The sequence below is a fragment of the Macrotis lagotis genome, chromosome X (genome assembly GCF_037893015.1).
Source record: "Macrotis lagotis isolate mMagLag1 chromosome X, bilby.v1.9.chrom.fasta, whole genome shotgun sequence".
Lineage (NCBI taxonomy): Eukaryota > Metazoa > Chordata > Mammalia > Peramelemorphia > Peramelidae > Macrotis > Macrotis lagotis.
Window position 1 is genome coordinate 623903406 of NC_133666.1, and position 26205 is coordinate 623929610.

A 26205-nucleotide genomic window follows, 5' to 3' on the forward strand; every position below is an offset into this window, starting at 1 on the left:
GTGGCTAGGTGGTGCAGTGGATAGAGCACCAGCCATGGAGTCAGGAGTACCTGAGTTCAAATCCAGCCTCAGACACTTAATAATTACCTAGCTGTGTGGCCTTGGGCAAGTCACTTAACCCCACTTGCTTTGCAAAAACCTTTAAAAAAAAGTGAAAAAAGAATTCAAGGATTTTTTTTGTGAAATGAAAGCTCAATATGAGTCAACATCATCACTCAAATGTCAATGAAACAAAAAAGGGTTAATGCTCTAAGAATCCACTGGTCTAAGCATCCCCAAATGAGCAATATGATAGTCTGTCTTCTGCAGTCATATCTCATCTGAGGTATTACATTCAGTTCTAAGTGCCAATTTTTTTAAAAGACACTGATAATGTGGCAGCTAGGTGGCACAGTGAATAGAGAGAGCACCAGTGTTCAGATCCGACCTCAGACACTTAATATTTACTTAGCTTGTGTGACCTTGGGCAAGTCACTTAAACCCATTGTCTTGCAAAAACAAACAAAAAAAACCCACTGACAAATATTCAGAAATGAATGGACAAGATGGTGGTGACATCTGAGAAGTGATTTAAAGATGAGTTCAAAAAGTTCAGGCAGCATGAACAAGAATGTTGTCTAATTATTTGAAGATGTCATGTGGAAGAAGGATTAGATTTGTTCCACTTTATTTAGAATCAATGATAGGAAGCTGCAAATATTTAGACTGGATATAAGCAAAAATTTCCTTGTAATTAGAATGGTCAAAAGTAGAATATGTGAATCTTGGGAGATAGTTTCTTATATTAGAAGAGCTCCAAAGGGAGCCCATATGATCACTTGTCAAGGATGCTAAGGAAGGGATTCTTTTTATTGAACTAGATACCCTTTGAGATCTCTTCCAATTCTGAGAGTCTATGATCCAGTTTTGCCACTATGTAAATCATTATTGTTATCTCTGTCACAGGATTTCTCTTCAGTATTTTTCCTTTTATGTCAAATACAACTGATGAGCTAAATAAAGTCCTTGACTCAGTCATATATTTCCTTTTTATGAATTCTTTCATACTTAATAAGAGCAGAGGAAGAGTTTTCCCATATTTATTTCATTCATAAGGTTTTATTTCACCCATGAGGTTTCTCTGATTATATTTTGTGTTCAGTAATAAATACTCTTGAGAATAAAGACTATGCCACATTCATTAGAACTTCTCATCTGTATAATTGCTATTAATGGAATTAGATTTATATACTGACTAAAAGCTTTTCTGAACTTCCAACTCTTATTGAGTTCCTCTTAAATGTGAGGACACACAGAAAGCTTTTTCAGTCATTACAGTCATAGCATGTTTCTCTAATAATTATATGAAGCTTTAGAATACTATAAAGCATTTTAAGTGAAATCTACAGTAATGAAAAAAGAAATTGATTTAATCAGTTAAATCCCCAAAACAAAGTGGACTAAAAACACACACTGAACAGATTATGACATGCAGTGAAAGGGAGAAGGCATTATGTTAGTCCAATTTTTTTATTTGTATGTATCTATGTATGTAGGTATGCATGTTTGTGTGTATGTGTGTGTATATATACATATATATATATTTATATACTCCCCCAGAGAGATACATATATACATCATACATTTATGTGTATATGTTTAGGAATCAGAAAGAGATCTCACTGGATTGGGATACACTTGAGAAACTGCACATTGCTTTCAATAAAACCCAACAGCTTCCCATTGCAACAACCCATCTCTTGAAAAACCAATATTCTAGACATTATGTGGTTTAAAATTATGGAACACGATAATCTAAATAGATACCAAATTAAAAGTGACTCAAAAAGTAATGAAGTCATAGCAGCATGTTGCCAATCATGATTTACATTAGAGAAGTAGTATAAACAATATTATAGAAGACATAAAATGCCTGGAAAAGAAGGTTAGTCAGTCAGGTAGTGAGAATGACACACAACGAAGAGGCACACCGAGTGGCACATTTGGTATCCTGAAGATAATAAAAGGATCAAAAAACCTCTGGTACAGTGGGTGGCTATTCTTTGGAAGATTTATAGAAGAACATAGATGAGAAGTTATAGAGGAGTGTCAGTCTGTATGGGCAGAAGTAATCACAAATCTATGAAAGTATGCACTGGCTAGAGTTCAAAATCAGCTTAGATCTGAAAGCTCCCCTGGATTCATAGCACTTATGATAATATTTCTCTCCTTAGCAATTCTATGATGTTGAACAAGGAAAGGTTTCTGACTAAAGGTTTTAAAGTCTTTTATATTCACTTCCCTCAGATGGTTCTTTCCATTCTCAATTTTCAAATGTTGATGAGAGGATGCAGATTCACTAAAGGCTTCCCTGCTTCCCTGACCAGGCACGTATTGGGTTTCTCTAATACACACACCGGATTTCTCTCCTGTGAGAATTATTTTATGTCTAATGAGTTTGAAATTCTGATTGAAAGCTTTCCCACATTCCATGATCTCTCTAGTGTGAATTCTAGAATGTCAAATAAGCAAATGTTTTTAAGTATTTTTAAGTATTTCCCACATTGTTTTCATAAGGTTTTCTATGGAAATTCTCTAATGATTGAGCAAAGTCCTTCTAATAAGTCATTTACATTGTTAAATTCATGGGACATCTCTCCAATATGAAGTCACTGGTGATCAATAAGAGCAGGCTTCAAGATTGAGGGCTTTTCAATATTAATTAACTCTTGTTTCTTTTCACTGTGAATTTTCTGGTGACTAGTAAGGGTAGATTTCTTTCTATAAGCTTTCCCACATTCCTTACACTCATAGGGTTTCTCTCCTGTGTGAACTCTCTGGTGCTGAATAAGGAAAGCTCTTCTGATAAAGCATTTGCCACATTCACTACACTCATAGGGTTTCTCTCCACTATGACGTCTCTGATGATCAATAAGAGTAGACTTTTGACTGAAAGCTTTTCCACATTCATTACATTCATGAGGTTTCTCTCCAGTATGAAGTCTCTGATGTTGAATAAGGGATGCCCGTGTACTGAATTGCTTTTTGCATTCATTACACTCGTGATGTTTGCCTCCATTATGTAATTTCTGATGTTCAATAAAAGATGGCCTATGTCTGAAAGCCTTCCCACATGTACTACATTTATAAGGTATCTCTCCAGTGTGAAGTCTTTGATGATCAATAAGGGTAGACTTCCTCCAGTAGGCTTTACCACATTCATTACACTCATAGGGTTTCTCTCCAGTATGAATTCTCTGATGTTGAATAAGAGCAGATCTATGACTGAATGGTTTTCCACAATCACTACACTGATAGGGTTTCTCTCCTGTGTGAATTCTCTGATGCTGAATAAAGTTTAGGCTTTGGGTGAAAATTTTACCACATTCATTACATTCATAGGATCTCTCTCCAGTATGAAGTCTCTGGTGATCCACAAGAGTTGACTTTTTTCTATAGGCTTTCCCACATTCATTACACTTATACGGTTTTTCTCCGGTATGAATTCTCTGGTGTTCAATAAGTAAAGCCTTTCTGATATAGTGCTTACCACACTCATTGCATTCATAGGGTTTTTCACCTGTGTGAAGTCTTTGATGATCAAGAAGGGCAGATTTTTGACTGCAGGCTTTTCCACATTCAGTACATTCATATGGTTTCTCTCCTGTGTGAATTCTCTGATGTCGAATAAGCAAAGATTTTCTAATAAAGCACTTATGACATTCACTACACTCATAGGGTTTTTCTCCAGTGTGGATTTTTTGATGATCAACAAATGTAGACTTCTTATTGTAGGCTTTCCCACATACATTACACTGGTAATGTTTCCCTGCATTGTGAATTTTTTGATGATCATTAAGAAGAGATTTCTTACTGTAGGTATTTCCACATTCACTACACTCATATGTTTTTGCTCCGGTATGAATTCCCTGTTGTTGTATAAGTAAAGACTTTCTGATAAAGTGTTTGTCATATTCATTACACTCATAAATTTCCTCTCTACTGTGAATTTTTTGATGTTCAATAAGATTTGAGCTCTGTCCAAATTGTTTCCAATATACAGAATTATCACAAGGTTTCTCTTTTGCATAATCTTTCTGATATTTAATTAAATCTGAATTTTGTTTGAATCTCTGACCCATTTCATCCCATTGCTGTAGCCTCCCTCCTGAAGGATCTCTCTGAAGTTGAACAGGGTTAGAATTAGAAGCCAGCCTGAAGTTTCGTCCAAATTCTTGGCCTCTCCCTCCAGTTGGAGATGTCTGATGGATCACTGGAACTGTCCTGATACCTATCTCATGAGAAAGGAGCTTCCTCCCTACAGAGGATTCCCAATTTTCCTTTGGTCTTCCTTCAAATTCATAGGCTTCTCTCCATTTGGATCCCTGAGGAGCATTCCCTGTGAGTCTTTCCAAAATTGACCATTGTGTTTCTACCTCTTGAGAAATTTCCTGCTTTGGAGACAGTTCATTTTTCTCAGTCCTTGATTCACAATCTAAAACAATAAATATAAAATAAAAATATTAAAAATCAACAAGAAATAAGGTCTTAGGATCTATGGGACAGATAACCCAGAGAGTGATGAGGATGGGGTATGTTTATTTCATATGCTCTGCTTATAAATGAGGTTCCTGTCTATCTTCTCAGATATGCTAAAATGGCTTCATATATGCAAACTGGATATCAATTGATCAACAAATACTAACTGAATTGAAGAGCAAATAAATCTTCATTCTTCCTTTTCCATTTTGATGACTGAGAAAACAAACAATATCCCTTTGTAGCTATGCTGAGTAAAAGGCAAGGGAAGTCACTGGGAAAGACTGGAGAAAAGAAAAAGAGTTGATTGCAAAGCAGCCATGACAAGCAGAGAAGAAAAGCCAATAAGGAATACTCACAATTTGACCTCACTCATTTCACCTGAGAACCTAGCAGCCTAGGTGACCATGCTCTGGATCATAAGAGCTGATCTACTAGAAAAAAGAAAAAACTCAGGGAATACTAACTGAAATTAAAAGAGAATTTTTCCCCTTATGTAATTCACCAAATGGTCCTTCAGTTTGTTAGTAACTTTGGAAATCCTACTATTGCCCTAATTTCCTTCCCGATGTGACCACTCAGGTCATAGAGTTAACAATGCATGTGAGGCAATCAGGTTTCTGGGATACTTACTGGGCTTGCTATCCAATATTGAAGTCCTGATCCATCCTGCCCCAGATCCCATGAATGAACACAGAAAGTTGGTTCATTATCTCAGAACTCAGCAGAGTGGGAAACTATTTTCTTATGGTTAGAACATTCTTTCCTCCTATTCAACTCATCACTGTGATTCAAATGAAGTCTGCTAAAGCAAAAATTACTTGACCCTGTTACTATTCCCTAGATTTTCATCCTGACCCAGCTTAGCCCTAACCTTCCTCTCCCTATTCTCTCTTTCCTTATCATCCCTGGACCCCCATCACTAAACTAGCTCTCAGCTAAAATTCACATTCTTCCCATAAAAACTAGTTTTCACTAGAAATTAGATTCCTCAACAGTGCTATCCATTTACTTTCTAATGTCCCTCAGGACAAAAGAAAAGTTGGCCTATTCCTTATTCACTATTGCTTCTTTTAGACTTTTTTCAATCTTAACTCTGAAACTCCTCCTTTAAACTTCATTCTAGTTGTCTTTATCACACTATCCAGGATCCTTATTACTATCTTCCATTAGCCTCCAGGTCACTCTCCTTACTCTAAGAAATATAAGTATTTAGCTCATGGTTTCCTCCATGACAACTGTTCCCCTTATATAATGTCTTGTCTGCCCAGTTCTTTAATTTCCTAAACTCTCTCATAACCTGCATCTTTATTCCACTTCTGTCACCTAGAAGGGCAGTCTAATGTTAAAATTTACCATCGATCCAGACCATGTTACTTTCATGACACTGAAATTCTCCACTCTATTACTTATCTTTATATCTCACTCCTTTACTAATCCTTCCATCTCTACATGCTCTCTTGACCCAATCTCATTCTCCTTCCTTCAAAATCTTGATTCTGTGTCAATCCCAGTTCAGCTAAGTGCTTTATTTTACCCTCAAATCCCATACTTCCTTTTCCTACTATCATTCATATCCTGCTAATTCTCAGTGCTGGTTCACTGTCATCATATGGTTTCCTTTATCTCATGCTTCTGATTGCTGCTAAAGCAGCCATGCAGTCATGATACCTGGGTCCATTACAAATTCATATTAATCTAATCTCAGGGAGCTCATCAGGGCTGTTCAACTATCCCTCTACTCTTCCATGATTGACTATTATTCCATGTCTGCCAATCATGATCTTTGAGGCGAAAGCTTTGCCTCTCTCCTCAAGCATCATATGCCACTTTCACCCTTATTTCTCTATAAGCAGATGACTCTCTTTTCCACAGAAAACTGAAGCCATTTGATGCGTGACCTCTTATCTCCTAGTCAGCACTTCAAAAATTCTCTATAACTTCTCTCATCCTCTCCTTCTTTGCTTCACTTTTTCTCAAAGGTAGCCCTCCTTACTATTGATATCACTCTTCATTTCCTCTCAGAGCGTCATCCCTTTCCCCTGAGAACATGCCTTTTCTTTCTCACCTTTCACCTTTTCCTAACTACAGGTTCTTTTCCCATTGCATAAAAATATGGCCAGGTATCCTCTGATCTGACCCTGCAATCCTGTCAAACTACCATCCTAGATCATTTCTTTCTTTTTCTGTCAAGTCCCTAGAAAAAGTTATAACTTTTTGCCTCCATTTACTCACCTCTGAAGCACTCAACACTTTGAAGTCTTACCTGAATTACAACTCTACCCTACCACTTTAATGAAATAGCTCTTCCCAGACCTACTAATGATCTCTTAATTGCTAAATTCCAATGGCCTTTCCTCAGTTATCAGGCTTTTTGATAGTTCTGGTTTTTGACCCTGTTGACCATCCCTCCTTCTTTGAATATTCTCTCCTCCTTTGGTTTCTGGGATACTGTTGTCTTCTGTTTCTCTTATTACTGTCAGATGGTCATTTTCAAGATACTTCCCTGGATCATTATCTATTTCCTATCCCTTAATACTGATGTCCCTCTAGACTGGGTCACCAGTCCTCTTCTCTAGTCCCTCTTCCTAAGTAATTTGATAAAATGAGATATTTGTAAATCATTTAACAAAGTGCTTGCCACATAGAAGACCCTACATAAATGTTTATTCCCTTCTCTCTTTATCTACTATAATGGGTTCAATTATCATCTTTATATAAATGACTCCTTAAATCCATACAAATAATCCAAATCTTTCTAATGAACTTTATTCTCATATCATTAGCCACCAGCCGGATGTCTCCATCTGAATATATGGACATATAAAACTACATTCAAAACAGAATCACATTATCTTTTCCCTTTAAACTAGTGCCCCTTCCAAATTTCTCATTTCTGCTGATAGCACCAGCAGTCTTTCAAGTCATCTGAGTTAATAACCTTGGAGTAATCTTTGGCTGCTCTCTAATCCCCACATAGTCGAACACCACTTTTTTCTTCCCTCTATTCAGTTGGTCACTACTATAATTCAGGCCCCCAACACCTCTCAGTTGCTGTTCAGTCATTTTTCACTCATGTCTGACTTTTTATGATCTCAGTTGGAGGTAAAGATACTGAACTGGAATACCTTTCCTTCTCCAACTCCTTTGATAGATGAGGAAATCGAGGCAAATAAGGTTAAGTAATTGAGACAGAGTTAAGTTATTTGCCCAGGGTCACACAGCTACTAAGTATCTGAGGCCAGATTTGAACTCAGAAAGATGTCTTCCTGACTCCAGGTCCAGTACTCTATCCACTGCACACCTGAGCTATCAGTTATACCTTTGTAATAGCCTATTAATTGGTGTCTTTGCTTCTATTCTCTTCCCTTCCCCAATGTAATCTGGAATATCACCATTTCTACTCATACTAAAAACTATAAATTATTAGAGATATGTACACAAATTTCATTAATAAGACTGATTTATTTTCCCCCTTCTTTCAATAAAATTTTCTTTGGTAATAATGTGAACTATGTGTTTTTGCACTCAGGGAGTTTGGCTCAACCCCAAAGTATACATGGAGGTTTTTGAGTACCTGACACTAAGATCACATAGGTGTTAAGATAGCATAGTGGATAGAGCACTGGCCTTGGAGTCAGGAGGATAGATGTTTGAATGCTGCCTCAGACACTTGCCACTTGATAGCTATGTGACCTTGGGCAAGTCACTTATTTCTGATTGCCTCACATCCAGGACCATCTCCAGAAGTCCTGATTCATATCTGGCCACTGGACCCAGGATGGCTCTGGAGCAGAAAGTGAGGCTGCTGACTTAGCACAGCCGCTGCCCCCCCCACTCAAATCCAATTCATGTGCTTGTCATGGCATCACCTCCCCTGATGTCATGGTCTTCTTCTAGAATGAAGGACAAACAACAATGTGTAAATAGACATGCCTAGAAACAAGGAAGAAAGGGTAAAGAATATCTGAATCTCATACCAGAACTGGTCAAAAGAAGGAAGAATACACATTCACACACATGCACACACATAGAGTTGGGGGAATTAGAGATGGTAGACTTAGAGAGGAATTAGTCCTAAACAAAGCAAATTCTAAAAATATATAAAAATGTCTAAATCTCTTTTTGAGGTGGCAAAAGATGGCAATCTTATAGGGTACTCATAAACTGAGAAATGAACAAGATTTGGTAAACAACAGAAAACTATTGTGCTAAACTCTTATCCACATAGTGACCAACCAAGATTCCAGATAAAATATGATTCCCTACCTTTCTGATAAAAAGATGAAGGACTCAGAAAGCAGAATGAGCAAATATTTTTAGGACATGGTTTGTATAGAAATTTCTTATGACTGATTAGGTATATTTGCAATGGTTTTTGTTTTTTCTTGTGTTTTCAATTAGGATAGGTAGGGGAGAACAGGGAGAGAGTAAGAAAGTGATCTTGTCTGATTAAAAAACCCAAAAAAAAATCTATGTGTGTGCATGTATCCCAAGTCATCTTTACATATATAAGTATGAATGTATTCACCCACTACATATTAATATATATCTATATTGGAATAGATGAATAGATATAGATATCACTAATGAAAAATTTTACTTGACTATATATCTTGAAACAGAAGTTTGCAGCTTTGCTTTTCTTGCTTTCTCAATGGGGGAAAGGAGGGTGATGAAATGGAAGTGAAAAGTAGAGAAGGATGAACTTTGTTAGAAAAGAAAAGAAAAAAGTGATGCCTACTGGAATAGGCTGCGAGTAGAAAAATACTTTTCAGACTAGTACAGAATAATTCCCAGAGATTCTTCTGAATTCAGTTACCTACTAAAGCACAGAGAGCTGCCTGTGAAACTCAAATTACAAACTCTCAAAAAAAGGGAGATGGCCTATGTGTTAGGATTTTTCAGAATTTCTGGGTTTATGAGAATGCTTGCTTGTACCAGTCTAATTTTTTCCTCTCATTTGATTAGCAATACATGAATTTTACATTTTATAACAAAATTAATATGTACAGGGCACCAAAAACCTCCAGGGCATAAATAAATAAACCTTTTCTATTTTGTCCAGGTAGACAAATGTCTAAATTATCATGGTGATGTTCTGTGGCAAAAGACTGCATTTTCTTCTAGTGTTATAAAGGAGCCGTATGTAATAAAATTGCTTTTCCCTAACAAGTCAAAGTGGATCCAGGGAAGCTTAGGAGTCTGTCTGGAAGTGGGTAGATTTCTTTTATGTATACTTTCAATAACTACTTTCTTTACTCCACTGTATTTCTATCATCCTGTATCTCTTGTCTCTTTCCCAAATAGTTTTACACAAGTAACTTTCTTCCCTCATCTCTAATAATCCTCAATCACTTGCAATTCAGATTCTGATCTCACCACTTTAAGTAAATTCTGCCTTAAAGGGAACAACAATCATGTAACTACTTAATTAAATGGTTGCTTCTCAGTCCTCATCCTATCTGACATCTTTGCAACTTTTAATATTATCACTGCCTCCTTCTAATTACTCTCTCCTCACTTGGTTTCTATGACATTGCTTTTTTCAGTCTCTCCTCTTACCTGAATGTTCCTGAGTCTCTTTTGTTGGATTATCATCCTCCTGCCACCCATGAAGAGTAGGTGTCCCCAAGGCTTCGTCCTGGGCCTTCTTCTCCTAACTATACTCTCTTCCTTGGTGATCTCATCAGCTCCCAAGAATTCAGTTATTATCTCTATGCAGTCAACTCCCTTCAACAGAAATGGGGAAGTTTGGAAAAAAGGCTGGTTTTAGAGAAAAATATGAGTCACGTTTGAGATATGTTGATTTTTAGATGCCTACAGGACACCCAGCAGTAAGTTGGTAATATGAGAATGGAATTTAGGAAAGAGATGAGAGCCAGATATATAGATAGATAGACAGACAGATATAGATAGGTACACACACACACACACACACACACACACACACACAAACACACGCTGCCATTCACTTTGTAGGACCTGGCTCCCTTCTACAAGCTTCCTTTTCCAGCAACAGTTGTACTTTCATTCCTATCCCCAAAATCACGGTAGGAGAGATAAAATACTCCTTGTTTCTCATCTCCACTCCCAGACTTCACATCTATCTCCACTATTCAGAAATCTTCTCCTCTTTTGAGATTCATTCAATCCATATTTATTATATAATCAAGATTCTGATCACTTGTTATTTCCTGACCTCCAAGGACACTCTTCTTTTTTCAATGAATTCAGTGTGTGCTTCACAGTCTTTCTCTCCTCCCCAATTTTTGTCCCCAACAAAGGAAATAGATACATAGATAGATGGATGGATGGATGGATGGATGGATGGATGGATGGATGGATGAATGGATGAATGGATAAATGGATGATATGCATATTCTCTTAAAATATTTCCCATTACTTAAGTCCACTTTAGATATACATAGAGTCAAAATCATATCCTTGATCTTGCTGCCATCAACTAGTGTTCCATGGTCCTGGAATCTGAAATTCCTTTATTGATCTTGCATCCTTAACCCTGTTCTTTGTACTTACCATGACCCCCAATCCCTCAACCTCTCAGTTCTTTCCCAGGTCACAACCCCTGCATTGGCTACATTTACTTCCCTTCTCCATTCTGACTCCTTCATGAAATAATTCATCTCTACACTTTCTTCTGTCAAGTCCCTTGGTGCTCTTGTCATATCACCAAGTTCCAGGCTTAGAATATACTCATAAACTACTATTTACACTGTTATTCACATGCTGATGAATGAAAACTACAGAAAAACACAAAATGGTATTGACTGGGTCCACTACAAATTTATGCTACATATTCTCAACTGGGTTCTCGCCATTGCAAGGCAATGATTCAGTTCTCTATCCCAACTCCAGGAACTTTTCTTCCTTCCTCAAACCTCTTTTACTTCATTGAAAAAGGTCAGGACATTCGCCAGGAACTCCATCTTTTCCTCTTCTCCTCATCTCATGACTCAGATGTCCTTCCTTCAGTATTTTGTCCTTCACTTCTGTCTCATGTGAAGACGAGACCTTTCTCTTAGCTAAGATGAACCCCTTTATATAAACAATTGGTCTCATTCCACCCCTTCTTCTCCAACAGATTAGCCCTTTTATCATTCCCATTCTCACTATTCATCAATCCACAAATGCTGACTTCCTAATTTCCTTCAAGTCTTAGTTAAAAATCTTACTATCTTCTGCAAAAAACCTTTCCTAGTCCTCTCTGGGCTGGGAACAAGAAAACCTGAATTCAAATCCAACTTCAGATATTTAACTAGTTGTGTGACCTTGGGCAAGTCACTTAACCCTCTTTGTCTCAGGTTCTTCATCTTTAAAACAGGGATTATTAAGAGCACCTACCTTTCAGGGTTACTGGGAGGCTCACAGGAGATTATAACGGTAAAGCATCTGGCATAGTGCCTGGTACATATTAATGTTGTACAAATGCTAGGTGCTGCTGTTGTTGTAATCATGATCTTATTTGTACAAGTTTGATTACATGGGAACTAGAAGCCACAAGGCAGGACAGTGGACAAGGTCTGGATGACTTGCATTCAAATCCAGCCTGAGATATTTACTAGCTATCCTAATTTCTACCTGCCTCAGTTTCCTCCACTGTAGAATAAGGATAATGATAGCACTGACCTTCCTGCCTTCATTTCCTTCCTCCCCATTAGACTGTGAGTTCTGGTTTCAACAGTCTTTATTTCTTCGTGGCACACAGAAGGTGCTTAATAAATGTTTGTTCTTGACTTAATTATCCATCAATCAAGGGGGAGGAAATCATTGGTGATGTGGAACCCATTCACAACTGGAAAGCTGAAATGTCAACCTAGGGCTTTTTTTCATTTGTTGCTATTGTTCAATCGTTTCAGTTGTGTTTGATTCTCTGTGACTCCATCTAGGGTTTTCTTGGCAGAGACACTGGAGTGTTTTACCATTTCCTTCTCCAGTTCATTTTACAGATGAGGAAACCAAGCCAAACAGGGTAAAGTGACTTGCTCAGAGTCACATAGCTGGTAAGTGTCTGAGGTCAAATTAAAATTCAGGAAAATGAGTCATCCTGACTCCAGGTCCAGCACTCTTCCCACTGCACTCACTCTTCCCAGCTGCCTTCCTTTTGTTTACTAATAGGTAAATAGCCTAATCAGACATTCAGTCTGGACTATAGACATATTCCATAAAGTACAGAGAAGATATACCATAACCAGAGATTCCAGAAGAAAAATGGCATACAGTAAAAAAAGGAGATTCTTATTAAATACCAATTATATAATTGTGAATGGATATAAGGAGGAAAATGACAAGAATGGGAAGCAGTGTGGTATAGGTGAAAGAGCATTGTCTCTAGAGTGAGGGGACCTAGGGTCAGATTCCATAACTATACTTACAACCTATGTGACTTCAAGAAAGTCACTTAATTTCCTGTGGTTTCCATTTTCTTATCTGTAAAATGAGAGAGTTGGCCTCTGATATCCCTTTCAATTCTAAATCTATTATCTTATGGTATAAAGACCTCTCTAATAAACTAAAAATTTTAAAGGATATATAAAAAGAAACTTATGAACAAAGAAAATACAAAAGAGTGATGTGGATCTTAAGAATAGTCTTATAAACACTAAATTTTAGACTGAACAAGGATTATAAAAAATAAGAACACAAAATGAACAAGAACATAAAAAGGGATCAGAAAGTAGTGGCTAGAAGTTGGTACCAAGAAAGAGTTGGCAACAACAAGAGACAAGAACAAGGAATAAGGAGCCAAAGCTACCCCCAGAAAACCCAGGCAAACAGCTCAATGCTTCACATTAGAGGTCCCCATTGAGTAGATGACCAAATTATGGTCCTTTCTAAGCCTATCTGCCATCTGTATCCTATATCTTACATATATGCCTATTTATGTACAATTTGACTCCCACATTTGGGTATAAGCTCCTTAAGGGAAGGTACTGTTTTTGCCCTTTCTTTGCATTTGCAGTGCTTAGCAAATTCTTGCTTACTTAAGTTTACTTATTTAAATTGAGATCCAAAAAAGATTTCAAAAGATTGGAATGGTGGGCTGAAGTTATTAAGATTAAATTTTTTTTTAAGTATCTAGTCCTTCAATTGGATTAAAAAACCAAACTGTAGGGCAGATGGGTTGCACAGTGGATAGAGCACTAGTCCTGGAGTCAGGAGGACCTGAGTTAAAATCCAGCCTCAAACACTTATGACCTAGCTATGTGACCTTGGGCAAGTCACTTAACCCTATTGCCTTCTTTAAAAAAAACTGTACAAGTATAGAAAGAACCAGTTGACTAGAAAGTAGCTAATGGGAAAAACAGTGAAGATTTTCATAGACCCCAGGCCCAATATGAGTCAGCAATGTGATGAAGCAGCTAAAAAACTAAATGCAGTTTTCAGCTATCTTACTATGTCATATCCAGTAAAACGAAGGTTATTATCACTACTGCATTGCTGCCCTGATTAGACTACATCTACATTATTTTGTCTAGTTTAGAAAACTATGTTTTAGGAAATACACTGAGAAACTAGGATATAGCCCAATAAAAATTACCCACATAGTGAAGAGATTTTTACAAACTATGTCCTATAAGTGTCAACTGAAAGAAATAGGGACATTCACTAGATCTAGACCTAGGAATAACATGAGCATTCTCTTCGAATACCTGGAGATTTATTACATGGAAGAAAGATTAGATTTAGTTATTTTGATTCTAGAGTATAAAATTAAATATTTTCTTTAGAAAACTATGACTCTAGAAGAGAGTAATTATTGTTTTTGTCTTTGTATTTCTAATGCTTGACACATAGTAGGCATTTAGCGAATATTTGATGAACTGAATGAATGAATAAATGAATGGGCAGAAGTTACAGTGGGCCAGATTACATTTTAGCACAAGGAAATACTTTCTGATGATAACAGCAGGCCCAAAATGGAGTAACCAATTTCCTATCTCTTGAATTGTTGTTCTACATCAGTGGAAGTTTATGTAAATGGAAATTCTCTGAACCAATGAAATCACAGATCCAATCTTTTTTGCCTACCAAAAAAAAGGATAGAAAGAAAAATATCTTCTAAGAGAATAAGACCAAATAATAGTTTCTACTAAATTTCTGTGAGCCAGGGACAAAAAGCAGGTTAAAAAGATTACTATATGTTTGGTCAGAGAGTAAGAATGAGCAAGAATCAGACAGTAACTTTATTTAAAATTGTATCTATCATTGGGGAGGTTTTCTGCTGTGAAGATACATATACAATGCATACTCTTCCAAAGAGAATTTGTTCTTTACATCTTTGAACTAAAGACCTAACCACTGTGCCCCAGTGTACCACTGAGCACACAGGAGATAATCAGTAAATGTGTGTCTTCAATGACTGAATAAAGATACTACACTCACCCGAACAGTTGCCTCTCAGCAGTTCTCTTCCCTCAACTTCCTGAATGTCTAGGATCCATGGTTCTTCACCTCGTTCTAGCTGGGAGATCACATTTGGTTTGGATACTGGAAACCCTGTGCATGGGGAAGGAAATGGGGCCCAGTGATTTGTTCTGGATATACAGAGCTGTACCAAGTTCAATTCCAGACCCTGGATTTTCAGGTAGGTGAGAAGAAAAAAAAAGTCCATGATAGAAGAGCCGAGAAAAATCTTAATAAATTTCTGGATGGAATCTTGAAACTGTGATCCCAGTGGTGATATGGGTACATGAGGCAATGAACTAATTCTGTGCTACCCACAAATTTAAAGGCTGAAAGGTTTCATTTGCTAGAACCTCTAAATTAGATTCCAGATGAGATGCCTGGTCCTAAATCAGGAAGAAGTATGAGTTTTTTTTTTTACAAAGAACTGAGACTTGATTAGAGTTAAGGAATATCTTTTTCTAATTGTAAATATACCAAGTCTATCAACTGCCATAGGTAAACAGAACTTTCTTATTTGCAAACCTCAAAAGGATTAGAAATCTGTAATCCCTGATCCTCAGGTCCAAACCTAATAAAAAAATTTTATGCCCTACACTGATTCACAAAACAAGAAAGAAAGGAACTTGGATCTAAGTCCTAGGGAAATTCTTACCCAGAGAGACTACATTTCCATAATTCTCCAGCATCACATCCCTGTAGAGATTTCTCTGAGCAGGACCCAGATGGCTCCACTCCTCCCGGGTAAGATACACAGCCACGTCTTCAAACATCAAAGTTGCCTGAAATATGTTCCTGTGGCAGCCCAGTGATAATCCCAGTGTTTGGCCCTAGGGTAAATCATACAATCATAGAAAGTCAGAGTTGGTGAGGAAGGCAGAGGCCTGTTCCTGAACAAGAATTGGCTATGCAATATATTGGCTGTTAAGTGTTTAAAAGATCTATAGGGAAAGAGTTCTTGAAAACATTGGAAGGTAATCTAATGAAGCAGATGTTCTGCAGAGGTCTATGAAACACTATGAAAGTGTGAAAATATGTGTGCATCTAGATATGTAGGCTTGGATATACATTTTGAGAGATCCTCAAGAAAGGACTAAGAGACAAAAATGAATTCAGAAAAAAAAGGAAAGGATGAATTTTTTAAAAACAAAACCTCCTACCTCAAGACTTAACTTCAATTTGGTAAGTTACAGAGGAGGTCCCCAGGTCTTACTGTGCAAAGACAGTAAGTATATTTCTGAAGACTGAGTGAAAAGTAGCCTAGAGAACCAATGAGCTCTGTTCATGGAGACCCTAACCCCAAGGGAAGGAATAAAGATTTATTTCCCTGGGTTTGAAGTGGGAGGTGCAGGAAAGTAGCTGGCTAGAGAAACTCTAGCAAGGGAACATAACTGAGTTGTCTAGAGTCAGTAGTAATGGGATCTCAGGAAGAAAAAACTTACCTGAGATCTGAGTGGAAGAAGTTCATCTGCCATCACCTGATCTCTTAGGTGCCCTCTGGAAGAAGGGACTGAGCGGAAAGAAGGAAATCTTGAGTGAGACCAATACTGTCCTGTGCTTTCTCTTCTACCTAACCTTAAGACTCTCTGATCCTCCTTACCAGTGCTTCAGGGAAATGAGGAACCATTTAAAGCCCTGACTAAAATTAAATCAATCAACTAATGAGCAAGCATTTATTAGATAATAACTACTAGTTTCAGACATTATGCCAGGTGCTGGGAATACAAAGACAAAAACAAAACAATTTCTCCCTTAAGGAAGCATACATCTTATCAGAGACAACATATATACATATATAAGTATCTGCAAAATACATGTGAAAGAACTTGGGGAATAATTTGGCATGAGGGGAAGGTATAATTATATTAGTGAAGTTAATAAAGACTTCATGTAAGAGGAAGTACTTAAGTTGAGTTTGAGAAAACTAAGGATCTTGAGGGATGCAGGCGAAGTGAGTGTGTACTTCAGGCATGGGGGACAGCAAATATGAAAGCAAGGAAGCAGGAGGTGGAATGTCCTATATGAAGAACAGCACAATCTGACTGGACTGCAACGTGTGTGGAGGCGAGTAAGGTAGGTTACAATCAAATTGTGAGGAAATGTAAATGGCAAACAAGGGAATCCTATTTGATCCTAGAAGAGAACCACTGAAGTTTACTTAGTAATGGAGTGACATGGTCCAAAAATTAGGAAAACAGGAAAATCACTGGCACTGAGGATAGACTGGAGAGGGGAAAGACTTGAGACAGGGAAACTAATTGAAAAGCAATTACAATAGTCCAGGCAAAAGATGATGATGTTAGAATGGTACTGCATTAGTGAAAAGAAGATATGAGAGATGTTAAGATAACCAAGGCTTAATCATTAAAAAAAACAGACTTCTGATAGCTTTATGCATTCATCTGATAAACATTTCAGAGTCCAATACATATGAAGGACTATATATTCCATCAATTATAACCATATCTAAGGCAGTATGGTATAATGGAAGAATTTTATATTTTTAAGTTGAGAGAACCTAAATCCCTAGCCATGTGACTTCAAGTTCCTAACCTATCTCTTTCACTGTTAAAAAAAAAATGGTACATACAGTGTTTGAGTTGCAGTCTGGTGGCATTCCTCCCATTCTCTAGCATTTTTTTGAAGATCGCAGAAAGGCTAGAAAGATGGGTTGAATTTTAAAAGATGGGGTGGATAAATGTAAAGTCCTGTACTTGGGCACAAATTACACAAGTATTGTATATATATTCAATGCTTCATGTGAAAAATAACTGGGGATTTTAGTGGACTTAAAGTTCAATATGACCCAACAGAACAGTAACATGAGAGCCAAAAAGGCTAATTCCATCATAAGTAATGTGAACTGAAGCATTGCTTTGAAATATTAAATTAAATTGCAGATGCTACATTTTAGAAAGAATGTAAGCAAACAAGAATATAAGAGGGGACCAAGGTAGCTAAATGGCTCAATGAATCGCACATTAGGCCAAGGGCCAGGAAGATGAGTTCAAATATAACCTCAGATACTTACGGTTTGTGACATGAGCAAGTCACATAACATCTGCCTGTCTCCGTTTACTCAACTGTAAAATGAGGATAATAATAGTACCTACCTCACAGGGTTGTTGTGAAGATCAAATAACATCTGAAAGGACTTGATACAGTGCCTGGTATATGTGTCTGCGTGTGTCTATATATCAGTGTCAATATCTGTGTCTTTGTCTATGTGTACATATATGGCACTATGTAAATACTAGTCATTTTTTTTTATTGGTGAGAACATGAGAGATCATACTTCATGAAAAAAAAGCTTGAAGAAACTGGACACATTTAACCTGGAGGGAAAAAAGGTTTAGGAGACACATGATAGTTGTTATTTAAGGCTAGAAGACCTATCATGAGGAAGTGAGATTAGCCTGCTTTGCTCAGCACCAAAAGGATGAAAAGTAGAAGAGAAGTAAAACACACACACACACACACACACACACACAGAGTATTTAAGGGATTCAGGGATTCTCCCCCAGGAGACTAACTACTGAGATTCTTTTCCAATCAGAAATTCTGAGTCTTTGGTGAGGATAGGTTTAGAAATAGATAAAACAGGAGAGGAACTCACATCAGATGGGATCAATCTCCTCAGGACAGAAGGTGAAGTCATCTGATTAAAGAAAGCAAGGATATTTATGATAAAAAAAATACCATCCATATCCAGTTAAGGAACTATGGAGTTCAAATGTAGAACTTCAATTTTTAAGTTATCTTGTGTATTTTGTTTTTTTCTCTAATGTTTTTCCCATTTTGCTTTGACTTTTCTTTTACAACATGATTACTATGGATCTCTATTTAGCATGGTTATACATGTATAGCCTATTTTAAATTGTTTTCTGTTGGGAGAAGGGGGGGAGGGAGGGAGAAAAATATGAAACTCAAAACTTTGTAAAAAAATGATTGTTGAAAACTACTGTTGCATGTAATTGGGAAAATAAATTTTTTTTAGGTTTTTTTTTTGCAAGGCAAATGGGTTTAAGTGGATTGGCCAAGGCCACACAGCCAGGCAATTAATACGTGTCTGAGACTAGATTTGAACCCAGGTACTCCTGACTCTAGGGACGGTGCTTTATCCACTGTGCCACCTAGCCGCCCCAATAAATATTTTTTTAAAAAGAAAGGAAGAGGGGCGGCTGGGTGGCACAGTGGATGAAGCACCGGCCTGGGAGTCAGGAGTGCCTGGGTTCGGGTCCAATCTCAGACACTTAGTAATTGCCTGGCTGTGTGGCCTTGGGCAAGCCACTAAGCCCCATTTGCCTTGCAAAAAACCTAAAAAAAAAAAAAAAAAAAAAGTAAAAAGAAAGGAAGAATAGCTGTGTGTGAAGGACTAAGAAAGAAAGCTTTGGAACAGTTGCTATGAGAAATATACATGTTTTACATTGACACAATACTTCAAAGTTTGCAAATTTTCATCATCTTCACAATAATCCCATGGATTTTTATAACAGGTATCATATTGCTTGCCTTCTCAATGGGTCAGGAAGCAGCTTGGAGGGTGAGAATTTGGAACTTCAAAATATGTAAATAAATATTTTTAAAATATAAAAAAATTTGTATGGTAATTCCATGAATTCCATGATACAAATAGTATAGTTAGTAGTATGCCTATTTTAAGATGAAGATGCTAAGGTTTGGAGATGTTAAATAACTTGCCAAAAGTCACAAAACTAATGACAGGGCTAGAATCCAAATATAAGTCTTCTGTTTCCATGTCCAATATTCTTTCCACTAAACCTATTTGATATTCAAAATGAATCTGTGATATCATAGACGAATTTTCCTTCAATCCAGATCACAACCCAGCTATATTTACTCTAGTCCTCCCATAAATTTGCTACAGGGTCCAGCCAATATGCTGGAGTCCTTCCTCAATTTCTTTTATCATGAGACTACCAGTCAGAAAGAACACTCACTGGTTATTTATCTGGCAACTTTCGGGTCCTTTCAGGACCAATACCTCTTCTTCTATTTCATTTTTCTCATGATATTTCTAACTTCTCATCTTCAAAGCTCCTCCCTGATGACATTACAATTGGCTCATACTTACCACTGCACATCTTCATCACCCAATATGAGATATTCATTTTTCAGTTATATCCCATGTCTCTCAGACACAATGATAGAATGTGGTATGAAAAAGTTGGGCCTTTACTTCTAGGGGAAGGTGAGGGTGATTAAAGTAGTTCTTCAATTTCCTAAAGGGTAATCCAAACTATTCTCCTCATATTTAATTCTGGGCCCAAATCAGGTGGTCATAGAAGTTGAGAAGGTTAAAGATATGTATTTCTAGGGTATTAGAATAATAAAGTGACAACTATACTCTCTGAAAATGTCAGCAAAATATATCTGTGGTCTTGGATGCTGATATATCTACAGTTTGTCCATCCAATTTCAAATCACAATCTAGGAAATAAGACATTACTTTTCTACTTCATTTTTCCTATGAAGGTAGCCAGGTCAAATTCTTTTGAGTGGTTTGAGATCCCCAGTCAGGAAGTTCTACAGTATTTCAGGGCTTAAAGAAACAAGCAAATTGCCATCCCTGAACAGGAGCATTTGGAGATCTCACCATGCCCTGAAAATACTCTTTGACTTGGGCTCTGTACTGGATTCTCCTCCATTACAGTAAAGATATCTTTGTATGTATCTCCTTGTTTTATGACTCACCTGATTCTTATGATCTCAGGGACATTAAACAAGGTTATTTCTGTTGTTATGTTTTTCAAATCATCCAGGATTGATTCTGATCAATGTGCTTGGCACAGTGTCGGCCACATGTAGGTACTTCATAAATTCCCTTCCCTAATAAAAGATAGCATGTTAAAAGAGAGGTTGGATGACAGTTTAATAGTGCAGTGAATCAGCATGGTTTCTCCAGGGAGAAAAGGAATAAAAAAGACATATGATGGGAGTGCACCAGAGTTGGTAGCTACCAACCCAGGAATAGCAGAAGGTCAAGGGAGCCAAAGAATTTAGGGTAAAAGAAAATGTAATGTGAAAATAGCTGAACCTTGGTTGATAACTGATTAGAGAGGAAAATTAAAGCAGAACAAGGACTGAGAAGGAATCAAAGAATGAAAGGTTTCTCTTCTCTATGAGAAGAAGAATAAGGTTGAAAGAAATCAAGAAAAGACTGTGCTCAGAAAGGAGAATTTTAGAGGTAAAGATCTACAAATTAATTCTATATGAAAATGAGATAGAATGGTAGGTAGCTGAAATAGAAATCGAGATCAAAGAAGTTGAGAAAGTTGAAGTCTATGATTCTAGGATATGAGAATAATAATTAAAATGACTAGAGTCTCTGAGAATGATAGCAAAATATGTAGTAGAGAGGAAGATCATAAGAGAAAATGTCCTTGAGGTAAGTAGGTAATAGTGAAAAATAATCATGAAAATAAGGAATAATTGGATCGCCATGAACTTCAAAGGAAGAGTTGGAGCAGATAGTAATAGAGCAAAGGTCAACAAGCAGCAGAAGGGGAAGGGTATATGCTCACCCCATCCTTCTTCCATTTCTTGAAATTATGAAGTAACCAACCTTAATTGTTGTTAGGTGCCAAAAGTAGGTGCCAAAAATATAGACTTCTCCTCCCACAACAATTCCAAGCTTCTGCTTCTACAACATCTGTCACTTTTCATTTCTTTTCCATCCCCATAGACCAGGGCTAGTCCAGACCTTTATTGCCTCTATTCCTCCCTGAAATCTCAATCTCTCTCTCTCTCTCTCTCTCTCTCTCTCTCTCTCTCTCTCTCTCTCTCTCTCTCTCTCTCTCCTGTCCACCTTCCTTTCTCTCCAATCTATGTAATATAAGATGTCACATTATTATCTCTGAAGCATATGTCATCTCCTTTCTTGAAACATTTTAAAGGCTCCTTACTCCCCCATTAATGTGGCCTGAAAACACAATCTGACACCAGTCTTATTTCTAGCTTTATCTGAAACTATTCCTTTTCCTGTACCTTTTGTCCCAGTAAATCTATTACCACCTCCTTGTCTTCATCATCACCTTATTGTGCCCAACCTCATTCTGCAGAAATTCTATCCTTTAAAGCCCATCTCACGGGTATGTCTTTCTTGAAGCCTTCCCTAATTACTTCAGATGAAATGATCCCTCTCTCCATGGCACTTTTAGATTTGCATTTCTCTTTTACAATGATCATATTCTGCTTCACACTATATTTATCTATAACTTTCTTCTTCCCCTACTGAAATAAAAAATTCCCTGAAGGCAAAAGCCAGATCTCTCTGAACCTCAGTATCATTCTACAGGAGACTTCAAGAAACATTTGGTGAAGGAACACTGAGATAGAACATTTCTTTGGCTGGAAGATAAAGAGGGCTTGTAGCAAAATCAGTCCCCAATTATATTTTGGGGCTCTTCATAGGGTTGATGTACAGAATAGAAGAATTCCAGGCTCATGAAGAAAAGGGGAACATAAATGAATATAATAGCTAAAAAGGTCTTCAGAATCAGGATACCTTTTTTTATTAAAAAAATTAAGTTTAGTGAAACAATAAATTTAAGTGTAGTTTTATAATGCCTCAAGTAAATAATAAGCATTAATTATTCAAAATTATATACCAGCAGTTCTTAAGTTCATGGACTACCAACTGGTCATTTCGTAGATCTCAGGGGATCCAAAAACTTGGATGGGGAAAAAAAAAATTAAACGTTTAATTCAATATAGTTAATTTCCTTTGCAATCCTATTTATTTACTTCATGAATTGAAAAACAATATTCTGAGGAGTTCATGGGCTTCATGAGACTGCCAAAAATATTCATGACACACACAAAAAAGATTAAGAAACCCCGCATTGTACGTGAAAGCTGTGACTTAGAGGGTTTCAAATGTAATTACAAGTTCATTTCAGCTCTTTAGGATAGTCAACTGACCAGGGGCCATCCTTATGTAGGAAACTCCAGACATCATGCCTGCTAGGATAGAATGGTCTTTCATTTATCTCTATCCCATTTATCTCTATGCCATAGTTCATCTTTTACAGATATTATTAGGTCTTATGGTAGTATAATTAATTATTATAATAAAAATTAACACAGAAAAGAAGTACTTAATATGTAAAATTAACAACAATCTTATTCTGCAAGACCAGTCAAGGTCAAGCTTACTAAACAAAAGGAAATAAACCTGGTCAATAATCACAAAGGTTACAAAAGTTACATTTTTCTTATATTCAATTTTTCTTGGGATTTATAATATAATGTTTATTGCAGATTTTAACAGTTTTATTATATTATTTGAAAGCCAGAAATAATTTTGCTCCTTTAGCTATATTGTATCATATTTATTTTTACTCATTCAGAATTTTTATATTTTAAAATCTACATATAAGCTTTAACAGAATTAGAATGGGGGGAAAACAGTAGATCTTTAACCTTAAAAAAAAAAGCAGGTATTTCTAAAAATATTGACAATCAATAAACAAACAATAAAAAACTCCAGCAAAATCTTTATTTCTAAATATGTATTACTGGCCATAAAGAGAAATGTGTTCAAAAATTAAAATTTAAAAGTTAAGTACTGAATATTATTTGTTTTTAATATTTTTTTCAACATGTTTCTAAAAAGTTTTTCACTCCTGTTTGGGAAGGGTTTCAGTATTTTTAGTTTAAAACTACTTACATATTTTATAATATAAATGTGTATGTGTATGTGTGTAAAAGAAATCGATAAAAATGTCACAGCAAACCTTTTAATACAATTATTATTATTTAATTTTTATGGGATCTTTGGTCTAGAAATTGTGAAGAGCAACAGTATTAGATATGCTTTCAAATTAAGTAAATTCTCTCTTCTATTGTGGCATTATTTAAAAATTAAATCAAAATGGTACAAATACATATAATAAAATAAAAATCTACACTAACAATTTGTAATTTTGTTTTAACAATGATACCCAACAGTACTTATTCCATGTTATTCATTGTATTATATTTCATTGCAACCATCTGTTGCAAGTTCATAATATGCTTTAAAATTGCAACAACAGTGGATAGAGCATCCACCCTGGAGTCAGGAGGACCTAGTTCAAATCCAGCCTCAGATATTTAATAATTACTTAGTTGTGTGACCTTCGGTAAGCCACTTAATCCCATTACCTTGCAAAAACAAAAAAAAATTTCAGCAACAACAAAAAGGAAAGTTCTTTGACTTAACTTTGACTTCTGTTCATGGACCACCAGCTGGTCCTTTGGTAGATCTCAGGGGATCCAAAAACTTGGATGGGAAAAAAAAGTTAAACCTTTATTTCAATATAGTTAATTTCCTTTGCAATTCTATTTATTTTACTTCATGAATCGAAGTAGTTTGATTATGAACAGATATTGAAAGCTGGCATTAACACAGAAATAGCAACCTATACCTTTAAATCTGTTTTTTTAAGCCAAACCACAACTCAGATATTACATATAATCCATATGATATAAATAAGCTACAATTCTCTTAATTTTCATATGGAATGAAAACTTAAAAATACACAATTTTATTATTATTTCTAGGATTACTTTTAGATGTTCTTCCATCTATTCCAAAGCAAATCTGTTTCCCTAATACAGATGGAGGACAACGTCATTTATTTGGTTTTTACTAACTAGTATCCAGATAAAAGAAGAATGATGCTGAAAAGCTTTTAATAGCATCATCATTCATCAGATACTGATGCATCTCTGCAACTGCTTTATTATTGTGCCAGTTTTCTCAGCTATTTTATTTTAATTTTTTTTTCAAGGTAAAAAGTGACTTGCCCAAGGTCACACATTTAGGTAATTACTAAGTGTCTCAAGTCAAGAGTCCTCCTGACTCCATGGCTGGTGTTCTATCCCACTGTGTCACCTAGGGGCCCCTGTCTCAGCTATTTTCAAAGGATCAAGGAGTAAGGCTTGATTCAAAAAACAAAAGAAGGAGCTTGCTTCATTCCAAATGTTGTTTCCAAATGTTGACTTCAATTTATAGCACAGCCTTTCCCTGAGGATTGAGAAGTGCTCTGGAAAACATTCTTTTTTCAAAGCCTGGGGCTTCATGACAAATTAACCAGGCAGCAATAAGGAGTCGAGCTGTTAGTTCTCCAGGCAACTCAAACGTCACGTGCCCCGATTTTGCAGAAAAACGAGCAGCTTTCCTTGACATCTGCGGCGCGAAACAGTTTTAGCAGCTCAGACAGTCTTTCACACATTTCAATTTGAACTTCACTTTATGTCCTACCCAGAGCGGCGGCACGGCCAAACTTTTTAACTTTGGTTACATAAGTCTCTGGTGCATACTTTTATTCCATTTTATGTACACATTTTATATTACTTATTATATTATACATATAGTATAAATTATAACTACATAATATATAAATTATGTTATGTTTATACATTTTATATTATTTATTATATTATAAGTTATAATTATGTAATATGTAAACTATAATATATATAAATTATATTGATACATTGTATTTCATTACTCAAGTCGCTGATTTGATCTGATCTGACACCCACTGAACTTTATGTGCCTCTAACTTCACTTTGCAATCAATGACGCTTCTCATCTATTACCAACGAGTGAAATTAGCAGCCTCGGTAATGAACCCCAGATGAACTTGACCCTACATATCATCCACGCTCGCTTGAAGGTGGGGATGGATACACTGTGAATACACTGGAGGAGCCCCTTGGGGTTAACGCGTCTCAGGACGCCCACTCCCGGGTACTGCGAGACGGAATTGGGGGGAGGAGACCCCGTGGCTGGGAAAGTGGAAAGAAGGGAAAAGGGACCCCATGACCCGGATCCTTTTTTTCCGGGTGCGAAAGGGTTAAAAGTGACCCACTAGGTGAGGGGGAGGGACGGAAACCTAGAGGAGAGAGGAGGAGGAGGAGGAGGAAGAAGCAAGGGGGCGGGGCCTTCGCAGAAGGGGGAGGAGGAGGGGGCGGGGCCCCGCGGGTGGGGGAGGGGACGCCGCGGGTGGAAGGGCCCCAGGAGCCCAGAGGACTCACCTTCCAAATCCTGATCGCGGGCGGCCAGGCGGCACCGCCCGAAGCTCAGACTGGAGGTGGCCGGCCCGGGGCGCGGACCTCTCTGTCGCGCCCTGGAAGGCTCGCGGCCACAGGCTCGCCCTTGGCCGATCGATGGGCTCCGCGGTCGCTGGGTGGGGGTGGGGGGCGGGGACGGGGGAGGGGCGGGACTGGGCAGGGAGCCGTTTTTGT

The 26205-nt window shown here is 37.1% G+C and overlaps 1 protein-coding gene across 8 annotated transcripts; it reads right to left on the bottom strand.

The window, feature by feature from the left end:
• Positions 1–235: 235 nt before the first annotated feature.
• LOC141500221 (uncharacterized) lies at positions 236–26117 on the bottom strand. Of its 8 annotated transcripts, none has more exons than XM_074203212.1 (7): positions 25996–26077; positions 18563–18604; positions 17537–17604; positions 16389–16456; positions 15602–15776; positions 14926–15039; positions 236–4474 (listed from the first exon to the last, which is right to left on the bottom strand). In XM_074203212.1, the coding sequence occupies exons 3-7, from the start codon at positions 17580–17582 to the stop codon at positions 2649–2651; spliced, it is 2229 nt and encodes a 742-aa protein (XP_074059313.1). In that variant the 5' UTR covers positions 17583–17604; positions 18563–18604; positions 25996–26077; the 3' UTR covers positions 236–2648. The 8 variants fall into 8 exon arrangements, with proteins under 8 accessions (XP_074059313.1, XP_074059311.1, XP_074059312.1 ...); XM_074203210.1 differs by adding an exon at positions 20662–20796 and having other exon boundaries at positions 17537–18604; positions 25996–26054; XM_074203211.1 differs by lacking the exon at positions 25996–26077 and adding an exon at positions 20662–23353.
• Positions 26118–26205: the final 88 nt, after the last annotated feature.

What these genes read in the sequence shown, in the direction of transcription:
- LOC141500221 (XM_074203212.1), bottom strand. Translation starts at nt 17,582, where the DNA reads ATGCTAGAGAATGGGAGGAATGCCACCAGACTGCAACTCAAACACT. An exon ending in TTCTTCCACTCAGATCTCAG is followed by an intron (nt 15,777 to 16,388) that starts GTAAGTTTTTTC and finishes GATTTACCCTAG; the next exon opens with GGCCAAACACTGGGATTATC. An exon ending in TGGAAATGTAGTCTCTCTGG is followed by an intron (nt 15,040 to 15,601) that starts GTAAGAATTTCC and finishes CCCCATGCACAG; the next exon opens with GGTTTCCAGTATCCAAACCA.